This window comes from Miscanthus floridulus, chromosome 3, assembly GCF_019320115.1.
Source record: "Miscanthus floridulus cultivar M001 chromosome 3, ASM1932011v1, whole genome shotgun sequence".
Classification (NCBI taxonomy): Eukaryota; Viridiplantae; Streptophyta; class Magnoliopsida; order Poales; family Poaceae; genus Miscanthus; species Miscanthus floridulus.
Genome location: NC_089582.1, coordinates 470,923 through 494,709, shown reverse-complemented (window position 1 = coordinate 494,709; position 23,787 = coordinate 470,923). Strand labels below are relative to the sequence as shown.

The window sequence follows — 23,787 nt, the reverse complement described above, 5'->3', positions numbered from 1 at the left end:
AACAACGAAAAGCGCTACAGTTGCATTTTGCAAAAAAAAATTGCATCTAAACTGGGCCTAATCAAGCATGCCCCTAATGCATGTCAAGAAACAGCCTTGAAAATCACCAATTAAAATAATGGCAACCAAAATAGGATTTGGGAAGATAGCTGGACTAGGAACCACTTAATCAAATACTAGCATCCATCTTTATATAACATTGTTTGCTGTTGCTAATGCTTTACGTACAGGTCTACTAAGAGAGCATTATCGGGTAGAAAATTAGTTGAATACTAGAATGCCATTTGGTTGCAAGGATTGCAAATGTTTAGTTAAATGGAGTGATAAGCGGTAAACATAGATAATTATACATGCATTGGTAAAAAAATAGATAATTATACATGCATGTATGCTCGTTTTTACGAAGGCTCACAAACATCCAATCCCTAGGAGCACCTTGGAGTCACTAAGTTGTCAAATTTCGAGGTTGACAATAATATTCATTGCAAAATTGTAAATAATGTCTTACATTTGAGTTGCTATGGAACTTTTATGTAGTTTTATCTACTATTTGGTGTGCACTATTCTGCAATGCCCCTTGGAGGTTGAAGCCGAAAGTTTTCTTTCACTATAAAAAAGAACGTTCATGGGCGCTTCCAAATTTTTGCTCTGTTATTCAGCACTGCTTCAACAATATTTTTCAGCGTTTTCCTCTCACGAATCAGCATAAGTATCAGCGTAAGCCAAATTTCAGCGAAACGAACATAATGTAGCCAAACCAAACTCTATCATGAATTTGGCACTTCTTCTGGTATATACCAACAAAATTTGGTTCATGGGGAACAACTACAAGTATACTGTATCGCTGTCTAGCCATTTGCGTTTCATAGGACAAGTGACCACGATACGCTGTCACGTGCTGCCCACATAGGACAGAACAGAACACACCCCGCCACGTCACCCTCGCACCGTGGAGTCCCACGGCGAACTGGGAGCCCGCCTCGCAATCTCCGCCACCGCGCCATCAAAACCAAGTGTTCTCACACGCTGACGCCACCGCACCGCATCTCCCTTCCACTCCACTCCAGTCCGCCGCTCCCATTCCCCCGCCGCCGCCGCCGCCGCCATGGCCGCCGCCGCCCACTCCCTCCTGCACGCACCGGCGGCCCGCAGGGCGGCCACCGCCACCCGCTCGGCCCCCTCCCCTCCGGCGCCCACTCCTCCCTTCCTCCTCCGCCTCCGCGCTCGGCGCCCTCACCACCGCCTCCGCTCCACCTCCCCGACCGTCGCCTCCGACCTCACTGCGTTCCCTCCCCCGAACCCGAACGGGATCTTCGCGTCCGACCCGCCCATCGACGTGGACGCCGCCACGGAGGCGGAGCTGCGGGAGAACGGGTTCCGGAGCACGCGCCGCACCAAGCTCGTCTGCACCGTGGGCCCCGCCACCTCGTCGCCGGACCAGCTCGAGGCGCTCGCCGTCGGCGGCATGAACGTGGCCCGCCTCAACATGTGCCACGGGGACCGGGAGTGGCACCGGGCCGCCATCCGCGCCGTCAGGAGGCTCAACGAGGACAAGGGCTTCGCCGTCGCCGTCATGATGGACACCGAGGGCAGCGAGATCCACATGGGCGACCTCGGCGGCGCGTCCTCCGTCAAGGCGGAGGTGAGCTGCTCATCATCGGTTTGTTTGGGCTTGGCGGTGCAGTTTTTACCTTTCAGAGTGAACGCCTCACTTTTTTAGCCTTGAACGTATTCCATGGAAGTAAATTGTGCTCCCCAATGTGGATGAGGGAGAAGGGAGGGAGGGTGTTCGCCCGTCGGTCAATTTCTGCATTGCAGTAATTCATTCATGCTTGTACCAAACCTGGCAAACCCAATTTCACCGGAGTTCTCTCTTCAATCAAATGGCTCAGTTGATCTACATTTTCGGCTCAGGCTTGAAACCATTCTAGAAGGGAAAACAATGCACATTTGTTATGAAACATTCGATACTGAAACTGGCAGAATATTTCAGGGCTTCCAAAAGTAACTGAAACAAAATGCATGGTAAAAATCACCACGTATTCACTTTCTTTGCATGTCAGCTGGGTGCCAAGACTCTAATAAAAGTGACAGGCACTGAGCTTCTGAAAGTAGTTTTCTAGATCATAGGCCTAACCCTCGACCCTCAGGTAAGATTCTTGAAAGTAGCCAATGTTGATGTCCACATAGAAATGTAACTGAATGGTTGCATCTGGTAATAGTTATGTTTTACATAATACATTCTATCATATAATAGAAAGAAACAAAACTGCTTCTATAATTGCCAGCTGATATCAGTGCTCAGGTCACTACCCCCCAAAAAAGAGATTATCTTACCCTGCAGCTGTTTATTTTAAGTTATTAACCATACAGTTAGAAGCTGACTGTGTGCCTTTGCAAAATTCCTTGTTTTCTTCAGTCACATTATTTGCCGAATGATTTCCATTTTCTTATAGTATCAAAATGTTCCTGAAGTAATTAACAAATCCTGTCACATTTATTTGATTCCACAGGATGGAGAAGTATGGACGTTTAGCGTTAGATCATTTGAATTGCCTCTCCCAGAACGAACTATTAATGTGAACTATGATGGATTTGCTGAAGGTATTTAAGCTAGCCTATTTGTTGATATTGTTTGTAGTTTTGTTCTTTAGCGTAACGTTGCATCTAAATCCTACACAGATGTGAGAGTTGGTGATGAGCTTCTTGTGGATGGTGGAATGGCTCGGTTTGAGGTGATTGAGAAGATAGGGCCAGATGTTAAGTGCCGTTGCACAGATCCTGGTTTATTGTTGCCACGTGCCAATCTTACATTCTGGCGTGACGGCAGTATCGTCCGTGAGAGGAATGCTATGCTTCCTACAATTTCATCAAAGGTAAATCCACTAACATAATAAATGTCTTGCTGTAATTACCAAAAGGCTGTAAAGCAAAACCCTATAATTCTATACCATTGCTCGTGTTACAATGGATTTGCAGCTTCTTTTTCGATCGATACCATGATCAGTTCAAAACATTGCGCACTGAAACTCATCTCTGGACAATTTATCAGCTATTTCTAAAGAAGGCTGCTACCAACTAGAGTTGTTTAGTTGAGAAATGGAATCTTCTAGTAGTAGATATTAATATATAACAATGCTGCTCCTTTTCTTGTGACAACTTGTGCAGGATTGGCTTGACATAGACTTTGGAATTGCCGAAGGTGTAGATTTCATCGCTGTTTCATTTGTCAAGTCTGCAGAAGTAATTAAACACTTGAAAAGCTACATAGCTGCAAGGGGCTGTGGCAGGTACCAAGCGTATAATTTTATATTAATTTAAGTTTGTGCTTATTCGGAAGACTTTATTCAGCATTGTTAAACTGATGATGGGTGTTCCTAGAACTGTTCTGGATGCTTAGCCATTGTTGCTGGTTGCTTCCTGGTCACTGGTCAGTCCTGGATGATTATTCATATTAGTAGCCATTTGATGAGATGTATTCAAATAATTTTGTTCAACAATGTGATTCACAGAAGAATTAGAACTGTTTGAAATTGCATGACCAACCTCAACCATAACTTGGTGTCATGTCAGCCCCTATAATTCTTCTGCATGCATTAAAAAACTGTCAGTATGTGCCCCTGTTTTTATTTGATGTGCTACAGCCAGTTTGCCATGGTACATCCATCTCATGTTCTGTGGTTAGTTAGTGACACTGCACAAAGTTACCTAGCTTAAAACCTTTAAAGGCCCCAACTCCCCGAAAATATCAAACTTACTGTGTTTTCTTTACGTTTTAATTAATTAGGCCTTGCAAACATCCAGATAAATGCACTGCATATGCTTTTTTCTTACTAGAAATGCTGTAATTTTGTATTTCTGACATGTTTCTTTCATTTCATCAATATTTGTTGCTTGCTTACTCTAATGCTTTGTTGTATATGATCAGTGATTTAGCAGTCATTGCAAAAATTGAGAGCATTGACTCTTTAAAGAACCTGGAGGAGATCATCCGAGCATCAGATGGTGCCATGGTAGCCAGAGGGGATATGGGGGCACAGGTTCCCTTGGAGCAGGTCCCCTCAATACAACAAAAGATAGTTCAACTGTGCAGGCAGCTCAACAAGCCAGTCATTGTTGCTTCTCAGCTTCTCGAATCGATGATAGAGTATCCCACACCCACCAGGGCTGAGGTTGCAGATGTTTCTGAAGCTGTCCGCCAGCGAGCTGATGCTCTAATGCTTTCTGGCGAGTCAGCGATGGGGAGGTATCCGGATAAGGCTCTTAGTGTTCTAAGGAGCGTCAGCCTAAGGATTGAGAAGTGGTGGAGAGAGGAGAAGCGTCATGAGGCCCTGGAACTTCAAAGTGTTTCATCTTCCTTCTCTGACAAGATATCAGAAGAGATCTGCAACTCAGCAGCTAAAATGGGTATCTGCTGCCATCTTCCTGTTGTTGCATATTCCTATTATTGTGTTTACTGACAGAACGTTTCCTTGCCATTGCTCTTACATATATCTAATCAAAACTGATTTCATTTGCAGCTAATGGCTTGGGAGTAGATGCTGTTTTTGTTTTCACGAAGACTGGCCACATGGCCTCCCTGCTCTCGCGGTGCCGCCCCGACTGCCCAGTTTTCGCCTTCACAACCTCGACGTCTGTCAGGAGACGGCTGAACCTCCAGTGGGGCCTGATCCCCTTCCGCCTCAGCTTCTCCGGCGACATGGAGAGCAATCTGAACCGCACCTTCTCCCTGCTCAAGGCCAGGGGCATGATTCAGTCTGGCGACCTCGTGATCGCCCTCTCAGACATGCTGCAGTCCATCCAGGTGATGAACGTACCCTAAGATAGAGCCTGATCTCCATGTCGCACGATCCTGTATCAGATGGAACACGCACATTATGGGCACCTTGAAGGATAGTTTCTTGCGCCTATGCTATACACTAGGCTTAGTCTGGCCCAAGGAACTTGGCAATAATTTGTGGCTTTCAGGCTGTTGTAGTCTTGTAGAACTCTTATATTACTTTTAGGCTTAGGTGACGTTTAATGTGCAAGTAGTTGTGCAAGTAGTTGGTTTGATGTTTTTGCGTGATAAAGCGGTTTCAAGCTATGCTGTCCAGTGATGTTGTAGGATGATGCGTGCAGGTTAATCTGCTTAAACTTTAGTTATCGACGTCTGTATACTTGGCACATGGGCATGGTGTATACATTTGTCTAGAGAAACAATACGAAACAAGAGATGAAAGTTCGGGTGATATTGAACATGGAATGAAATTTAGGGGTGTAACAAGAAACATGAGTTTGTGCAGTCAAACTATCGAATCCGGAAATTGAAATCCCTATATATAACCTTTGCCTCTTCTATGTACTGATACATATTCTCCAATGCTATATGCACACAGATGTCAAAGAAACCATTTGGTTAGAGCAGTGTTTTAGTCATCATTTTGACTAAACTGATTATTAGATAGTGGTCAGAGCCAGAAATGAGGTGCGACGAATGTGGAATTTACGATCATTGAATTTGAATTTGTGAATGCTAAGTTGTTGTTAACTTGTCAAACTAACGGTGATGGGCGTAGTAGTAGAGTTATTACTCTAATAAAATGATGATGTAAAGTACTTTCAATCTTACTAGTATAATAAATCTGAATCTTTTGATGGCAACAATAATAAAACCATGGATCGATCGTTTTACATAACCAACATTTTTAGAACTATGATATGATAGGGAAATAAAACGCAAGACCGCGTAAACATGAACAAATCCAAATCTTAAAACCAAATCAAATGGTAACAGATACGCTCTCTTCGACCTACTTGACCCCCAAGAGGCTTCCCCTGTACAACCCAACGACGCTACACAACTTTCCGAAATTCACCACCTCCTCACAACTGCCGGACCGTGGATTATACAGTCGCAGCACGCTGTTCGGTCCTCGCACCCAGAACGCAATGCGTCCATCATCCAGCACCATCAGTGGCTTCGCCATGGTTTCTCCGCCACGGAGAACCTTCCCTAGACGAAGAGACTCCACCCTCAGCCATGTCCCCCTGTCCAGGTCCGTGAGCACCCACATGTCCAAGGAGAAGGACAGGTAGTCATGGTGCACAAACACCAGGCATCCGTTGAGCTCCACCAGGCTCAGGCTGTCGCTGCAGCAGTTGCGCTTGTCGGAGGAGAGCGGGCACTGGAGGAGCGCCGGCCGCCACTCCTCCGTCGCCATGTCGAACGAGGCGATGACGTCGTACTCGGCCCTCTGAGGGATCAAGAAGTGGGCGACTCCTCCTCGGGTGACCGCCCAGTGCCGGGAGGGCGCCGTGCCGACGCGCACCGGAGGGCTCGGCGCCGTCCTCCAGCGCTGCTTGCCGCCGCCGCCGCCGAGGGTGAGGATCTCGCATGACTGCTTGATCTCGCCGTGGCCGGCGGTGTAGACCCGGAGGACCTTGTGTTCCCCCGTCGCGGGGACGTGGCCGAACACGTACGCCGACGAGGTCTTGTTGCCGTTCGCGTACGCCGGGATGCTGGTGACGTCGCCGGTGGCCGGGTCGAGCACGCTGACGGCCGCCGTGCCGCCGGTGCCGACGAGGCAGAGGAGGCCGCCGGTCACCCCGAAGTGGCCGTTGCCCTGGCGGTCCAGCCGGGCGACCGTCGCGCCAGACGCCACGTCCACGAGCTTGACGTCGACGCGGGAGATGTCGGCGGCGCTGTAGAAGGCCGCGACGAGGAGCGGGTTCGTCTTGCTGGTTGGCCGCCCGACGGTGCGTAGGCAGCCGAGTAGCTTGGTAGGCGGCCGCAGCTGCCCGCCGTCGTCGTCCGCGGGGAGGACGGCGGCCCCGTTGTTGGGCGGTGCTAGCAGATATGCCATCGAGTCGAGTCGAGTCAATACTCGATCGAGAACCAGAATTGGTGTGATATGGTTGTGTTCGTGCGCTCTTGTGATGGCTTATTATAAGGACCGGCTGGGTGTCCTTGAGGCGAGTCCGAGTCAGCGAGCCTCATCGACACCGACTCTCTCAAGACTCAAGTCGCAATCCTCTTGCCCTCCCGGACGACTCTAGCGAGCTTGGCCTCCCGAATCCGATACGCGATCTCCTCCCACAATTTTTTTTTGGCGGCTCCAGCCACGCCACACCACGATCCCAACCCCAACCCACCTGTGCTGCTTCATGTCAAAAAAAAAAAACACCTCTGCGGCTCTGCCTGTGCACCTTGGGCCTTGGGCTTTGGCCAACCCAGCGCGCTCCTCCCGTGCTTCCGCCTCCGACTGGGCCCAGTTCGCATCCCACCTCTGCCTGTCCACCTCGGCCGAGCTCGTCCCTCCCATGCTCATCGTGGCCTCGGCCCAGAGCGAGCCTCGAAGCTGACGGCCCAGAGCGAGCGGCGAGGCCTGCTGCGCAGCTCCTAGCGCCACTGATCCATAAACTGCACAAAAACGGTTTTGGTTGAGGTGGCGTCACGTCAGTCGTCCTGGTGCCACGCTAGGCAGGGAGATAAATCGGACTTTCACGATTACAGAGGGAGGTTAATTAGACTTTATAGAAAAGGCTGTAAAATATATTTTTCAATCTAAACATTTTTCCTAGAATAAATTAATATTTAAAAATACTAAATTCGATTTAATGTTAGCAAATTCATATAAATTTTGTTATAACTTGGAAAAATACGAATCTAGTTTTGTGTTTTTCCTAAAATCATGATCTACCTTTTTAGTATTACTTGCTTATAGAATTATTTAAATCTTATATGATCTCCTAAAATTCAAAACTAGGCTAATGTGAAATAGAGGATGCAAATAGAGTCAAATCCTTGTAGACTGCATCGTGAATCACTATGTAACTCACTGTGCAAATTACAAAGACGTTTCCTTAGCAACAATGTCTAGCTTAACCAGAGAAGATGATATCGAAGACGGCCTCACCCCCACCCTCTCCAGGAGTGCCACATAGCCCAAACGGAGGACGACGCTAAGACTTGTGAGACCGCCATGGAGGTTACGACTATCATTTCGAGACGCACACCCCCACAGCCGGCCACAACCACCGATAGTTCCTAACTCTAAAAAACATAGATAATGATTTTAGAAAAAAAAAGTATGCAAGTGGTTTCACATTTTTTTGAGATAAAACATATTTTCTATGATTTTTCTAACATTAAATAAAACTTAAGTATTTTTAAATGTATATTCATGCAAGAAAATATTTCTATAACTTTTTTTTACAAAGTTAAATTAACCTCCCTGAACCATCGAACTATCGTGAAAATCCAATTTACCTACTTCATGACTGATGTGACTCCACGCCAGCCAAAACTACTTATATTACTTATATAGGCTTAGGTGACGTTTAATGTGCAAGTAGTTGTTTTGATGTTTTCGGGTGATAAAGCAACGCCACGACTTTATTTTAGAGATGCACATGAAAACAACCAAACGACGATATTTTTTTCTCCATAGTTCAACTTTCACACAAATGTATATGACCCTGTATATAATCCGGAAAACACTTATTATGTCTAGTCTTAACCATCTGAGGCCACGATGGAATGCACGTGTTAACGCTACAGTAAAACCTAAAACACAATCAAATTCATGTGACAATTTTCATATGGACATTTTTCATATACAATCATAATTTCACAAATATAATTCCCAACGTTTTACTACAGCTACAGCCGCGTGCTAACGGTAAAAACAAAGAGACAGTATGTTTGAAAATGAGTTATCATATTGTTGAGCTCGTAGCAAATATATAATCAAAATTTTCATAGGGTCTAGCCTCCGCTTGGCGTGCCACCCTTCGTCCTCCACTTTACATCACTCATCCCAGCCTCGACTCTCCCTCCACTGTGATGGCCCTGCAACATTGGCTATTGGTCTGCCTCCACTTGCTCGGAGCAAGCACGTCAAGAGACACTTGCACTTGCACAGTCCGGAGTCCGCTCTTCCCTTACCATCAGACCTTCAGATTTACTGAACATCAATAATACAGAAATAAAGATATGGCATATTTAAATGCATATCGGAGGCCCCCAAAAGGAAAAACAATAAATGACTGATATCATTAAATATAATTAATTTCTTACTGGCATCATAAAGAAAGTGTGCTACATTAGTTTTTTTAACAGAACAGGGCCTATGTTGTTTGATTCTTGATACATTAGTGGAGAACTGAGAACATATATAATACTCCCTCTATTCCGTTTTACCCAGCGCGAGAGGCATCACACATTCACACCAGATACCAAGACGATATTAACTCAGCCATGTATTAACTCTCCGTTGCCTACCTTTTATGCGTTTTTTTCACTCCCAAAATTAATTGGTGCTCTTTTTCTCTTCGTTGCCCTACCTGCATGCGCGGAGTAACCAACGCAGGCAACGCTTCGTTTTTACATCCGCGTAATTAAATGATCCTCGATAACCTAGCTCGCCTCCTATATTGGTAAAACTGAAAAATGGGTATGCGCCTGGTAAAACGGGATGGAGGGAGTACAATACTAATAACATATAGACATGTGCAACATAGGTTGTAAGAAGTGAAGGCTTGCCTGAGATGGTGATAGGCCTTCAAACCTATCTGCATCTGAAGGCGCATCATGCCATCCAACCAGCTATCAATCCATATAGACATCTGCAACATAGGTTGTTAGAAGTGAACGAAGGCTCGCCTGAGATGATGATAGGCCTCCAAACCTATATGCATCTGAAGGCACATCATGCCATCCAACCAGCTATCAATCCAGAGGTCCTCCTCATGGCGGTCCACACCTAAAAGTGGATGCCAAAGATCATCGACATGGCTGAGGGGCCCTCGGAGGAAGGCACATCATGCCATCTTCGCTCAAAAAAAATGAAATTAAAATTTCTTTGATGAGATGTAGTTCATTCATATTGAACTGACAATTTTTCTATTGCCATATATCACAGTTGTCCATAACAGGGTGGATCAAAACTCAGATTTTGTGTCAAACTCCAATTAGAACCAGGCATCCATATGAGTGCATACGTCTTTGAATGTGGCATAGGCTATCCTTCCTGTTGCCAAGCCGTCACTGCAACCACCAACCACAGGAAAAAATTGCAGTTGAAATTACAAGTTGAAAGGAGAATGTTAGTAAAAAATAAATTAAGCAAATAACCGACCAATGAAATCAAGGGGTGCTCACAGTGTGATGTTGAATTGTTCGATTTCACCGGAAAAGGAGGACAACCCTTGCACCTCCCACTCCATTGCAAGAAAACGGAAACCCATGAAAATGGCGGAGGTTGGCATACCTGTATTTACAACAAAAATAGAAAAGAGTTGAGAGATTTCTTGCAAATATTAGCTTACAAACAATAGCTAGGACATTCCTAAGGTAAAATTAGTATGGTGAATCCTCCAGTTTTGGCAAGGAAACAAACTGCCGAGCATTACTGTTTTGCTTAAGATGCACAATTAGTTGACAGAAAGGTTCACCAAAGCACACAGTTTGAGGAAATCACAAAGTTGGCAGAGAGAAAAAAAAATGAAGAATTCAACAAGTGATCTTTGTTTCACCAAATGTTAAATTATAATTTCATAAGAAAGAAGAAAAGTTGTTGGCTATGGCTAAATCTTTCAGGAAAACATGACTCTAAATCAATCAGTGATTTTATATACCCATGGTGCCTGCACAGAATTTCAAAAGCCACAATATTTCTTTACTGAAAACAGCATAGGTGCAATACCTTAGCAAAATACTTTGCTGGGTTTTCCGCGCATCTAAGGATAGTCAAAAGTGCAAATTCAATGTTTCCAGATGTTTCGCTCTTGATAACCTATCATATATAAAGGGCACTGTGAAAAATTCCAGAGAATAACGATTTGAGCTAATTGATTCAAATCATCAGTTCTCATCGGTGAATATATGGTACATTTGATTAAGCATATTGGTACAGCTAGATTAACGATTTGATTATTTAATAAAGGGAACAATCCTTTAAGAACTTTTCATGCCTTGTGGTTTCCACTGAGTTCAGATGAAATACGCTAGGAGAGTTCCTCATGATACATAGCCCTAGGCCAGTTATAATGCATAAGGGCAGTCCCAATGAAAGAAACTGGTAGTTTCTATAACATAGGATGCCGCACCAAAAAATCACTGTTTTCCAACCCATGGTTTCTATGAGTAATAATTATTTTCTCTTTCTCTCTCCCAACTCTATCTTCTTCCTCCAATGGGAGTGCGACACGAGCTCCCTAGAAACTGGTGGTTTCTCCCCAATGGCGATTTCATGGTTTCTTAGTGCATTGGGTCAAGAGTAGACCTGATTTCTTCATGAAGAAACCATTTCTATGATTTTTGCTCTCTTTCTTCATTAATTACGTTGCCATGTCAGCGTTTTGCCTACGTGGCAAGTCATTTAATGAGGATAGAAACCATCATCAATGCACCATTGGGACTGCCCTAACAAGGCAATTAGTCATGGCCGTCAATCTATCAACATGTACACAAAGATCAAACCTGAGCAACTTTGTAAGCATTCATGGTGCTCTCCGCAGCATCCTTCCTCTTCGCACCTGACTTGAACTCAGCAAGGTACCAGCAAAATAATTGTGAGGAGAAATTAGATACCAAAATATACGTGCAGTAGGAGGTAAAAAAATCCATAGATCACAAATTCATATCCTTCAATCTTATCTATAAATTTAGACCTAATCAGATCATTAAATTTAGACCTAATCATCACCAAGAACTCATGCCCCTATCATCCCCACATGAGACATCTACATACATATCTTAAGTTTTGGCTTCTTCAAACCACAACTCCCATGGTCCATATACAAAGGCCCCAAATCAGATCGTGCTGCCCCCACAGATAATAACCAGCAATAAACAAGGATTCAAAACCCCCGCTAATCTGAATCCTAAACACAATGATCCCTCATATAATAAGCAAAAATCCATCAACTCTGTCTAGAGGTGGATGTAGGGTCGAGATGGCGGACTAGAGGGGGGTGAATAGTCATTTCTAAAATTAATCGCGTCGGCTAACCGAAACAAGTGCGGAATTAAACTATCGGTCTAGCCAAGACTACACCCCTTTATTTATGTTCTCTAGCACCTTCCAAAGATACTAATTAAGCAACAAAGGTGCCGAGCTAGCTAGAGCTCACCTAACCAATTCTAGGAGCAAGGTCACACAAACCTATGCCACTAGTACTTTAAGCAACAAGGGAGCTCCTACACATGCTAGTAAGCAAAAGCACAAAGCCACCTAATGCTCACTAGCAATGCTCAATAACAAGGCAACCAATGCCAAATTAGAGAACGCAAATACTTAGTTACACAAACTAAGCAAAGTGACTAATAAGGTTACACAAACCAAATTAGCCACGCAAGGGAGCTACTTCTATGCTACACGAGCAAGAAGGTAACTAGTAAGCTACATAAGCTAACTAATTACAAGAGCAACTACACAAGCATAATGTATATGAAAGTAATTACAAGCTTGTGTAATGAGGATGCAAACCAACAGGAAGAACAAGGTTGACATGGTGATTTTTCTCCTGAGGTTCACGTGTTTGCTAACACGCTACGTCCCCGTTGTGTCGACCGCTCACTTGGTGGTTCAGCGGCTAATTGGCATCACCGCCTAGCCCACAAGTTGGGCACCGCAAGAACCTACCCCGAAAGTGAGGGTAGCTCAATGACACGCTCAACTAGAGTTGCTCTTCGTGGCTCCCACGGGGCGAGCACAATGCCCCTCACAAAGCTCTTCTCCGGAGCACCGCACAAGCTTCTTGCGGGCTTCGACGGAGACCACCACCAAGCCATCTAGGAGGTGGCAACCTCCAAGAGTAACAAGCACCACCGGCTTGCAACTCGATCACCTAGTGCCACTCGATGCAACCTCACGATGCAATCGCACTAGAATCGCTCTCTCACACAATCGAATGATCACTATCAAGTATATGTGAAATGGAGGGCTCCCAAGCACTACTACACAAGCCACCAAGGCTCTAGTATGCTCAGCTACCGGCCCAAGGCCGACCATGGCTTCTATTTATAACCTCACGAACAAATAGAGCCGTTACCCCTTCATTGGGCAAAAGTCAGGACGATCGGACGCTCCGGTCCGATCGACCGGACGCTGGACCTCAGCGTCCGGTCGTGCAATGCACGTCACGTGTCCCCTGCTTCAAATATAGTTCGCCCGATCTCAACGGTCATATGTTGACCGGATGCAGTAGCTTGAACTGACCGAACGCAGCAACCCCAGCGTCCGGTCGTTTCTAGTAAGGTACCAAACATGACCGGACACATCCGGTCGATCGCGATCGGACGCAGCACCAGCGTCCAGTCACTCTCTGGTCTTTCTGCTCTGCCTACGCCACCACACGTCATCCTAACCGGACGCACACAGTCAGCGTCCGGTCACTTCCAGCGCCAGCATCCGGTTGATAACCGACGCCTGCATGCTGTCTACCATCACTGACCGGACGCTAGAACCCAGCGTCCGGTCACTACATGACCAGAGTCCGGTCTACTCTGTGGGACCTCTCTTTTTTATATAGGGTGCCGGTGGCACCGTCGGACTGTCCGCACTCTACGGGCGGACACTCCACCGGTGGAGTTCCTAACCCTTCTCGCCTCTGTTTCATCGCCAAGTTGATCCACATCAACTCCAACTTCTTCTCCTTTGTAAATGTGCCAACACCACCAAGTGTACACCACCATGTGTAAGTGTGTTAGCATTTTCACAATCATTTTCCAAAGGATTAGCCACTCAACTTGCCACGCCACTCAATCCTAGCGACGATGCAAAGTTAGATCACTCGAGTGGCACTAGATGACCGATATGCAAACAAGTTTACCCCTCTTGATAGTACGACCATCTATCCTAAACCCGGTCACAAACTTCTCTACACACCTATGACCGGTAAAATGAAATGCCCTAGGTTATACCTTTGCCTTGCGCATTCCATTCCATCTCCTCTAATGTTGATGCAACACATGCACCAACATGATCAACAATGATATGATCCACTTCATATCATCACGTGATCATATTGGTTCATTGATCTTGACATCACTTGCTTTTCACCGTTGCCTTCGTCCATCGGCGCCAAGTCTTGCTCAAGCTTCACCGCCACGCGGTCCATCGCTCCAAAGCCTCTGACTTGCCCTTCACGCTTGCAACCGGTCCATCAAGCCAAGTCTTATCTTGATCTTCTCCACCTTGATCACATGACTCAATGTCATGTCTCATGTGCAATGAGCTCCTTCATCATCACATGTGTGAGCTTTGCAACATCTCCAAGCCATTTTCACCTTCATGGCATATGTTGCTCACATATATGTACCTGTGACTAATCACCTGTGTATTTCACAAAAACACAATTAGTCCACCTAGGTTGTCACTCAATTACCAAAACCGCACAAGGACCTTTCAATCTCCGCCTTTTTGGTAATTGATGACAACTCTACAAAGATATGGAAATTAAGCTCTTTTGGATTCATGTTGCTTGCCCAAGCAATTTTACCATGTGTAAATGATTTTGGACAAGTACCACAAACCCGAAATGGTAGTATTAGCTCCCCCTACATATGTGCTAGAGTGTTTGATTTGAAGCTCGCACATATGCATAGATTAAAATTGTGGGAGAGTAATTACTACAAAATGATGCTAAGGTGTATAGAATAAACCTTTGAAGCGTGTACCAATCAGAGTTGCACCTTTAAGTTCATCCTTAGCACCATGGTTAGCTAGATATCTCTTGGAAATAAAAGCACTAGATACCTTGTGAGATCAACATTAAAAGCAAGGTACTAGCATTACTTGAAAAGCATACCAAGTGTCTAGCTATCATCCTATGCATGCTAGTTATCAAATCATCATTCAAGTTCTACAACTAGCATACACCACACAAGCATGCATATTGAATTTGAAAGCTTATGCAATGCAAGCAAGCACATGAATATGCACATATCAAATGCAATCAATCAAAGTTCATGAGCTTGCTCCCCCTACTTGTGTGCTTCTCTTGTCCAAGAATTTTGATCCATCTATTTTCTTCAATGTTGCTCCCTCTTTATCCATGTCCATGCCCAACCTCTACTTCTTTGAGCTTTTATATCTTATCTCTCCCCCTTGTACAATCTCAATCTCAAAGCTTTCATATCTTTGTACAATCTCTCCCCCTTTGTCATCAATTTTCATAAAAGGTGTGCTTCTCATTGATGCAAATGTATGCATTTGGGGTAGATGGTTGAGGCTTGAATCTTGCATTTTTGATTGACGTCATTTGATTGGTAGAATGACACCACTTGAAGATACCACTTGTAACTTATACCACTTATATCTTGTGTAGGGCTTCTTGAGATACCACACATAGGATCTTTGATCTTGATATCAATTTGTGGTACACCCCCCCCTATGTGATAGCATGGGTCATCCATTTGATACACTTGAGCTCTTGTAGGTGAGGGATGCATTCTTCATTTGATGATCACTTAAAGTTGAGGATCACTTGTGGAACCATTTTCTTGCATGATTGATATTATGTGTAGATGTGATATCACTTGAAAGAATCTTCTAGTATGGAACCACTTGTTGGATTTTTCAATAAAAACAATTTCTTGAACATTTGCTATCTTCATGAGTACCACTTATAGGATATCACTTGTGAGTTGATCTAGACATCATTTGTAGATTCTTAATAAAATACTTGAGTCTAGATACCATTTGAAACAAACAAACTAGATATCCATTTGCATTGTTGTCTTGTGCTTGTACTCTTATCACTATCATGAGCATCTATGATTGACTTGAACTAAATTGATTTGCCTAAGCTTCTAAGTTCGGTTTGAACCAATGACAAGCTTCTTCACACCTCTTGCAAGGGTTATCTTGCCAATGTTGTACTTGTCACTTGTTAGCAATCCAAATTGAGTCAAGTACTTGGGTTCACTAGCTCATGAACAAATTCATGTACTAACCACTAGATCAAGTAATCATTCAAACAATAGTGGTAGGCTATGAATTTAAGCATTTTATTTGTTATGCATGATCCTATGAAGTATGAACTATATGCACTAACCGTATACTAGTAAGGGATGAAATGATCATGCACATTACAATGATACCTTTGCTATGTTGGAGTAGAGGATAGTCATATAGATTCCAATTCATTACTCCAATAGCAATGTGAAGTCCAATTATAAGCTTGGTGAAGACCAATAGATATCATGTTGAATTTCATTCTTCACCCATATGAAATGAATACCACTTATGATCAAGTGCACTTTCTTGTTGTGGTTGGCTTGCTTTATCTTTTGATCTTTGCTTACATGAGAGCATCAATTTGAGAATACCACTTGAAATATCAAGACTAGCTCTCTTTTGGGTGTTGTTTGCTTTCCTTGATCAACCCTTTTGATTGCTTCAACTAAGCATCTCAAATGTTCCTCGGATCACCACTTCCATGTTAGCCTTCCAAGTACCATACTTGGTTCACCTACATATAGGTGGCAAGCCCCTACACTAGGGAGAAGTGACCTCTCTCCAAGAATCATTCTTGATACTCACTTGAAATGGCTTGATTGATTGATCCAAGTGATGGGCTTAACTTGGTGAGTAACCTTGATTCCTTCTTTAAGTCCTTTTCTTTCTTCTTGTTTAAGTCCTTTTCTTTCAAATGATTTCCAATAGTCACTAGAACTTAAACTTTAACTTCATCTTGAATTTGATCTTGATCTTTCAATTTGAGTACCGAATGTGTGCAAAGTACACTCCATAATCAAATAGCCTTGTACTCTTTGCTTGTCATGCTTCTAGATCATCTCAAAACCAAACTTAGGTACCTCACACACTTGTAACTATGTTTCCAACTTGAGGACCTTTCAATCAAAGTGACTCTAGATTAATCCAACATTTGTCACTTTTCTGGCAGATTTTGTACCCTTCCAAGAAATAAGCATATTTCCCAAAGTACAAATCCAAATACCACGAAATTTGGTGGAGGTGTGCATTACTAAGTTATCTAGCAGCTGTTAAAATTTTAGCTTCATTTGACTTCTAGATTGCTACTAGATTTCAATTCTTCCACCACTGCTACATGCTGAAAACAGCTGCACTATAGCTGACAAGATCCACTCCAAAACCAAAGCATTTCTTATCCAATTCTCATGAAAATTGTACAGCATCTTATACCATAAGTCTAGAGCATGTACACCAATTTTTATGCCAATCCAATAAGTGTTGATTACTCAAACATGGCTAAGATCACAGCTAGCTCAGATTCTCAATTATAGGACAGATTTCAACAATTGAGCTATACTTCATCATGTATGAATCAAACTTAAAACTAACTTGTTTGAATACTTTCACAAGACATAAATCCATTCAAATAACTTACTAAAAGTCATCTCATGAATTTATCCAACACAAGTCAATCCAAACTTGACTACCAATCAATTTATCCATTCAAACATCTCATAGCAAGCAACACTGCATATTTATCTAATTCAATCAACTCATATGCACCCAAATGAAATGATCAATAAGAAATATACCTTAGTTAGCTCATGATCATCCAACTAGCAAGCTTCAACCCAATTATTTGCAAGTCATCAAATATATCCAATGAATTACCAACAACTTGAATTATAGCACTTGTATGTTGATAGCACTTTGGACTTCACTCAATTTTCTCTTGGCATTGGGTTTGAATGTGCACTAAGCTTCATAACTTGATTCAACATATGATGAACAATGTGAGATCAATTGAATCAAGTCTCCAATGCCGATGGTACCTATAAACAATCATCCACTTTTTGATGGTACCCAAATAATTTTAGGTCCTCTCAAGTTAGGTGCAACATACTTAGGCAACGTCTTAGTATGAGTAGCGGGATGTTTTGCAATAGCAACCATAGAGGTACCATTACCATCCTTTCTAAGCACATTATTATCAACAATTGAAATATGCTTAGAAATGTTACCTAGGGGACATGAATGTGCCATGTGTCCCCTTTCCCGGCATGAGTAGCACTTTCTCTTTGCTTGAGCCTTCTCTTCTTTGCTCATGTGGTGCTTCTCATTGCCTTGCCTCTCATGGATTGCTTGAGCCTTCTTCTCAAGCTTGGTAGGACACTTAGAGGCAAAGTGTCCCACACTTCCACACTTGAAGCACTTGATGTGAGCATGATATTTCTTCTCATCTTCATTCTTGCTCATCATCTTAGCATCTTGAGTTTGCATTGGATGCCTTGCCTTTTCACCCCTTCTTGTTTTCTTCTTCTTTATCATCAAATCACCACCATCTTCATGGTTGATATTGATTTGAACTTGGGGTGTCTTCTCTTGCTCAACTTGTGGCTTTGGTTGAGGCTTCACTTGTTGCTTCACCAATTGCTTGGTTGGGCACATTGAGGTAAGGTGACCCCAAGTGCGGCACTTGAAGCACTTGACATACTTGAGCCTCTCATCTTCTTTTATCTTCTTGAGCTTCTCAATGTTAGGGCAACCACTTACAAAGTGTCCTACTTCATGACACCGGTAGCACATGGTATGAGAGAGCTTTCTTTGTTGTAGCTTCTTTATCTTTCTTTCTCTCTTTCTTTCGCCCTTTGTCATCTTTTTCTTGAAGCCAAGGCCACACTTGTCACCATAGTTTCTTTGAGTCTTCAACATGTGCTCAAAGGTGACTTTTGAGTTGTAGCACCTCTCTAACTTATTGCTCAAATTCTTCACTTCATTTTTGAGCTCAATGTTCTCCTTCAAAAGGTTAGTCTCACAAGATATAGAAGTAGAACAAGCATCTTTATGTGAAGAGCATGACATATCTAATAAATCATCACAAGAGGTGGATACATGCTTCTTGCCTATATCACAAGGGTTAGCAATAATTTGTGATTTATCATTTGATCTATGTGATGAGCTCTTATTATTTTTAAGTTTCTTTGTAAATATTTTAATGACAGAAGCATGTTGTTCTAATAATTCATCATGAGATGCAAGTAGTGTCTCATGATTCAATTTTATCTCATTATGTGAAGATTTATAAGCATCAAGTAATTTCTTATGTTCTTCACAAGAGTCCTTTAGAAATAAGTTTTCATTTTCTAATTTCAATGTTTTGGCTTTCTCATTTTCTAAAGACATGGTCATGCTAGCAAGTCTACTAACAAGCTCATCATATGAATCAACATGATCAACCACATTATCATTTGTTATCTTGGTGTCACCTTGTGACATGAAGCAATGTGGTGATGTAGTTGGAGAGCTTGTAGTAGCATCTTCATCAAGGCTTGAGCATGAACCATCATCACCATCAAGTGTGCATGGGGTAGCATCATCACTTGCAACACTTGTGGCATCATCATCAACCTTGTCAAGTGAACTTGTGGTAGATCGATCATCATCATCACTTGACCATGAGGTGGAGCAATCTTCCACAATCACCAAATTGTGGTTATACTCAACACACTCATGTGCCTCTATCTTGGACTCATCATCATCATCATCATCGGAGACCGTCCCATATTTCTCATTGAGATAACTCCAAATCTCATGGGCGGTCTTCATGTCAATAATCTCTCCAAATATACAATCATGCAAAGATCTATACATGATGTTAGTAGCTTGGATGTCAAGATCTAGGCATTTCCCTTGTACTTGAGTTAGATTATCTTCATCCAACACATGAGAAAAGCCTACATCTACCATCCACCACATTTGAGGGCAAATAAACTTAAAATTGCATATCATCCAATTTTTTCATCGTGTAAAGTGTGTGCCATAAAAAATGTGTGGACAATCAACATCTAACCCATAAGCCGCCATCCTATCGGCTCGGTGAAGACCACAAATGAGAGACCTAGCTCTGATACCACTCGTAGGGTCGAGATGGTGGACTAGAGGGGGGGTGAATAGTCCTTTCTAAAATTAATCGCGTCGGCTAACCGAAATAAGTGTGGAATTAAACTATCAGTCTAGCCAAGACTACACCCCTTTATTTATGTTCTCTAGCACCTTCCAAAGATACTAATTAAGCAACAAAGGTGCTAGGCTAGCTAGAGCTCACCTAACCAATTCTAGGAGCAAGGTCACACAAACCTATGCCACTAGTACTTTAAGCAACAAGGGAGCTCCTACACATGCTAGTAAGCAAAAGCACAAAGCCACCTAATGCTCACTAGCAATGCTCAATAACCAGGCAACCAATGCCAAATTAGAGAACGCAAATACTTAGTTACACAAACTAAGCAAAGTGACTAACAAGGTTACATAAACCAAATTAGCCACGCAAGGGAGCTACTTCTATGCTACACGAGCAAGAAGGTAACTAGTAAGCTACACAAGCTAACTAATTACAAGAGCAACTACACAAGCACAATGTATATGAAAGTAATTACAAGCTTGTGTAATGAGGATGCAAACCAACAGGAAGAACAAGGTTGACACGGTGATTTTTCTCCTGAGGTTCACGTGTTTGCCAACACGCTACGACCCTGTTGTGTCGACCGCTCACTTGGTGGTTCAGCGGCTAATTGGCATCACCGCCTAGCCCACAAGTCGGGCACCGCAAGAACCTACCCCGAAAGTGAGGGTAGCTCAATGACACGCTCAACTAGAGTTGCTCTTCGTGGCTCCCGTGGGGCGAGCACAATGCCCCTCACAAAGCTCTTCTTTGGAGCACCGCACAAGCTTCTTGTGGGCTTCGACGGAGACCACCACCAAGCCATCTAGGAGGTGGCAACCTCCAAGAGTAACAAGCACCACCGGCTTGCAACTCGATCACCTAGTGCCACTCGATGCAACCTCATGATGCAATCACACTAGAATCGCTCTCTCATACAATCGAATGATCACTATCAAGTATATGTGAGATGGAGGGCTTCCAAGCACTACTACACAAGCCACCAAGGCTCTAGTGTGCTCAGCTACCGGCCCAAGGCCGACCATGGCTTCTATTTATAACCTCACGAACAAATAGAGCCGTTACCCCTTCACTGGGCAAAAGTCAGGATGACCGGACGCTCTGGTCCGATCGACCGGACGCTGGACCTCAGCGTCCGGTCGTGCGATGCACGCCACATGTCCCCTGCTTCAAATACAGTTCGCCCGATCTCAACGGTCATATGTTGACCGAACGCAGCAGCTTGAAATGACCGGATGCAGCAACCCCAGCATCCGGTCGTTTCCAGTAAGGTACCAAACGTGACCGGACACGTCCGGTCGATCGTGATCGGACACAGCACCAGCGTCCAGTCACTCTCTGGTCTTTCTACTCTGCCTACGTCACCACACGTCATCCTGACCGGACGCACACAGTCAGCGTCCGGTCACTTCCAGCGCCAGCGTCCGGTTGATGACCGACGCCTGCACGCTGTCTACCATCACTGACCGGACGCTGGAATCCAGCGTCCGGTCACTGTGTGACCAGAGTCTGGTCCACTCTGTGGGACCTCTCTTTTCTATATAGGGCGTCGGTGTTACCGTCGGACTGTCCGCACTCTACGGGTGGACACTCCACCGGTGGAGTTCCTAACCCTTCTCGCATCCGTTTCATCGCCAAGTTGATCCACATCAACTCTAACTTCTTCTCCTTTGTAAATGTGCCAACACCACCAAGTGTACACCACCATGTGTAAGTGTGTTAGCATTTTCACACTCATTTTCCAAAGGATTAGCCACTCAACTTGCCACGCCACTCAATCCTAGCGACGATGCAAAGTTAGATCACTCGAGTGACACTAGATGACCGATATGCAAACAAGTTTGCCCCTCTTGATAGTACGACCATCTATCCTAAACCCGGTCACAAACTTCTATACACACCTATGACCGGTAAAATGAAATGCCCTAGGTTATACCTTTGCCTTGCGCATTCCATTCCATCTCCTCCAATGTTGATGCAACACATGCACCAACATGATCAACAATGATATGATCCACTTCATATCATCACGTGATCATATTGGTTCATCGATCTTGATATCACTTGCTTTTCACCGTTGCCTTCGTCCATCGGCGCCAAGTCTTGCTCAAGCTTCACCGCCACGCGGTCCATCGCTCCAAAGCCTCTGACTTGCCCTTCACGCTTGCAACCGGTCCATCAAGCCAAGTCTTATCTTGATCTTCTCCACCTTGATCACATGACTCAATGTCATGTCTCATGTGCAATGAGCTCCTTCATCATCACATGTGTGAGCTTTGCAACATCTCCAAGCCATTTTCACCTTCATGGCATATGTTGCTCACACATATGTACCTGTGACTAATCACCTGTGTACCTCACATAAACATAATTAGTCCACCTAGGTTGTCACTCAATTACCAAAACCATACAAGGACCTTTTAGCGGATACGCAGAATAAAAAGCGAGATTATCTGCTAGTGATAATGGTTATACCTGTGGTAGTCGCCCTTCATCTACCACAGGTGTGGGATCTCCGTCGCAGATGCGGGTGAGGTCGGCCTCGATCTTGGAGCGGTAGGCGCGGATGGAGGCGGCATGTGCGGTGCGCCTCGTTCCCGCGTCCCTCCTCCTGCTCGATGGAGGAGATGATCCGCCACGAGACCCTACGCCGATGACGTTCTTATAGGCGACGCATAGTAGGTTGCGCTCCTCCACGGAGAGCTCTTCCCCATCACAGCTTCCTATCAATTCAGGATGCCGGAGATCAAAGTAATTAGATTATACAAAGAATTCAGCATTAGAGGAAACAGAGCAATATTATTATTATAACATAATAAGTAAATAAAAAGGCAAATCCTAAGGCCACTTGTAGAATAAACGCTATGTTCAATTCACATTCAGATCAGAGGAAAACCGAAAAATATTTACCAAGCACGGTTGCTTCTGACATCTATTACTGGAGAAAACTGAACTTGAACCACAAATTACCTTTGAGATGGTTGGCTTTGGGACATTAATACTTTATAAGTAGAGGTCAGGGCAAACCATCTCCGTCTAGCAAATCATGTTCGTAAGATAATACAAAACAAAGAACTTGCTAAAAAAATAATGTAATGTAGATGCTATTGTCCCTAAAAAGCCTAATGTAAGTAGAGAGAGAGAGTGCAGCACTCAGCATGGGGGCGTTCCGTGAAGGAGGAGCAGACCTCGGCCATGGCGATGCTGCGATGCCGACGAACCAGGTGAAGAAGGAGACGACGACCTAGCCCCCGTACAGTGTCAGCGTCATCGTCAAGAAGGATATCACCAGCGTCTTGAACAGCATCTGCAGGCACACGGCGCACGGGTGTACATCTAAACCCCCGGCGACGGCGGCCCCGACCGGCTTCGTGCCTCGCCAGGCGGCGGCACCCCGCGCCCGCCCACCGCGCGCCCCGTCGCGGCCTCGCCTAGCCCAGAGGCGGCGCACCCCGCCTAGGCCTCGCCTCGCCCGGTGGTTGGCTCCCGCGTCCTGCCGCCCGAGAGTGGCGGAGGCCGCGTCCTCCAGGGCCGCGATGGCATCGCCCCGCCTCGTCCTCAGCCGGAGCGCCGGAGCAGCAGCCATCGCCGCCGGCGCACGGAGCTAGGGTTTCGAGCCCGCGCGTGGGGGAGAGGATTGGTGGAGAGGAGGAGCTGCGCGCATCGCGCTCTGGGGAGAGGAGGAGACGTGCGTGGGGATAGGCGTCCGTGGGGGAGAAATCGAGGAGTTGCGGCATCGGTGAAGCGGGAGAGGCGGGCGTGGGGTGGGCAGGATGAGTGACGAGGTTTGGTCCCAGCAATCTCGTCCGCGGGAGGGCGATGGAGGGCAGACACACTAAACATGAGCCGTCGGATTTGGATGAGTAATGAGAGAAAATGGCTAAGAGATAATCTGATGCA

At 44.6% G+C, this 23,787-nt stretch overlaps 2 protein-coding genes and 1 long non-coding RNA gene across 3 annotated transcripts; 1 reads left to right on the top strand and 2 right to left on the bottom strand.

The window, feature by feature from the left end:
• The first annotated feature begins 957 nt into the window (after window positions 1-957).
• Window positions 958-5,252, top strand: LOC136544734 (pyruvate kinase isozyme A, chloroplastic-like). The gene is made up of 6 exons (XM_066536796.1): window positions 958-1,642; window positions 2,514-2,604; window positions 2,683-2,876; window positions 3,169-3,290; window positions 3,929-4,407; window positions 4,521-5,252. The coding sequence occupies exons 1-6, from the start codon at window positions 1,106-1,108 to the stop codon at window positions 4,820-4,822; spliced, it is 1,725 nt and encodes a 574-aa protein (XP_066392893.1). The 5' UTR covers window positions 958-1,105; the 3' UTR covers window positions 4,823-5,252.
• Window positions 5,253-5,792: 540 nt separating this feature from the next.
• Window positions 5,793-6,845, bottom strand: LOC136542938 (uncharacterized). Its single transcript, XM_066535547.1, has one exon. The coding sequence runs from the start codon at window positions 6,843-6,845 to the stop codon at window positions 5,793-5,795; it is 1,053 nt and encodes a 350-aa protein (XP_066391644.1).
• Window positions 6,846-9,531: 2,686 nt separating this feature from the next.
• On the bottom strand, window positions 9,532-11,513 carry LOC136544733 (uncharacterized). The gene is made up of 4 exons (XR_010780813.1): window positions 11,465-11,513; window positions 10,689-10,778; window positions 10,145-10,253; window positions 9,532-10,030 (listed from the first exon to the last, which is right to left on the bottom strand). It is a non-coding gene; the product is annotated as an uncharacterized lncRNA (long non-coding RNA).
• Window positions 11,514-23,787: the final 12,274 nt, after the last annotated feature.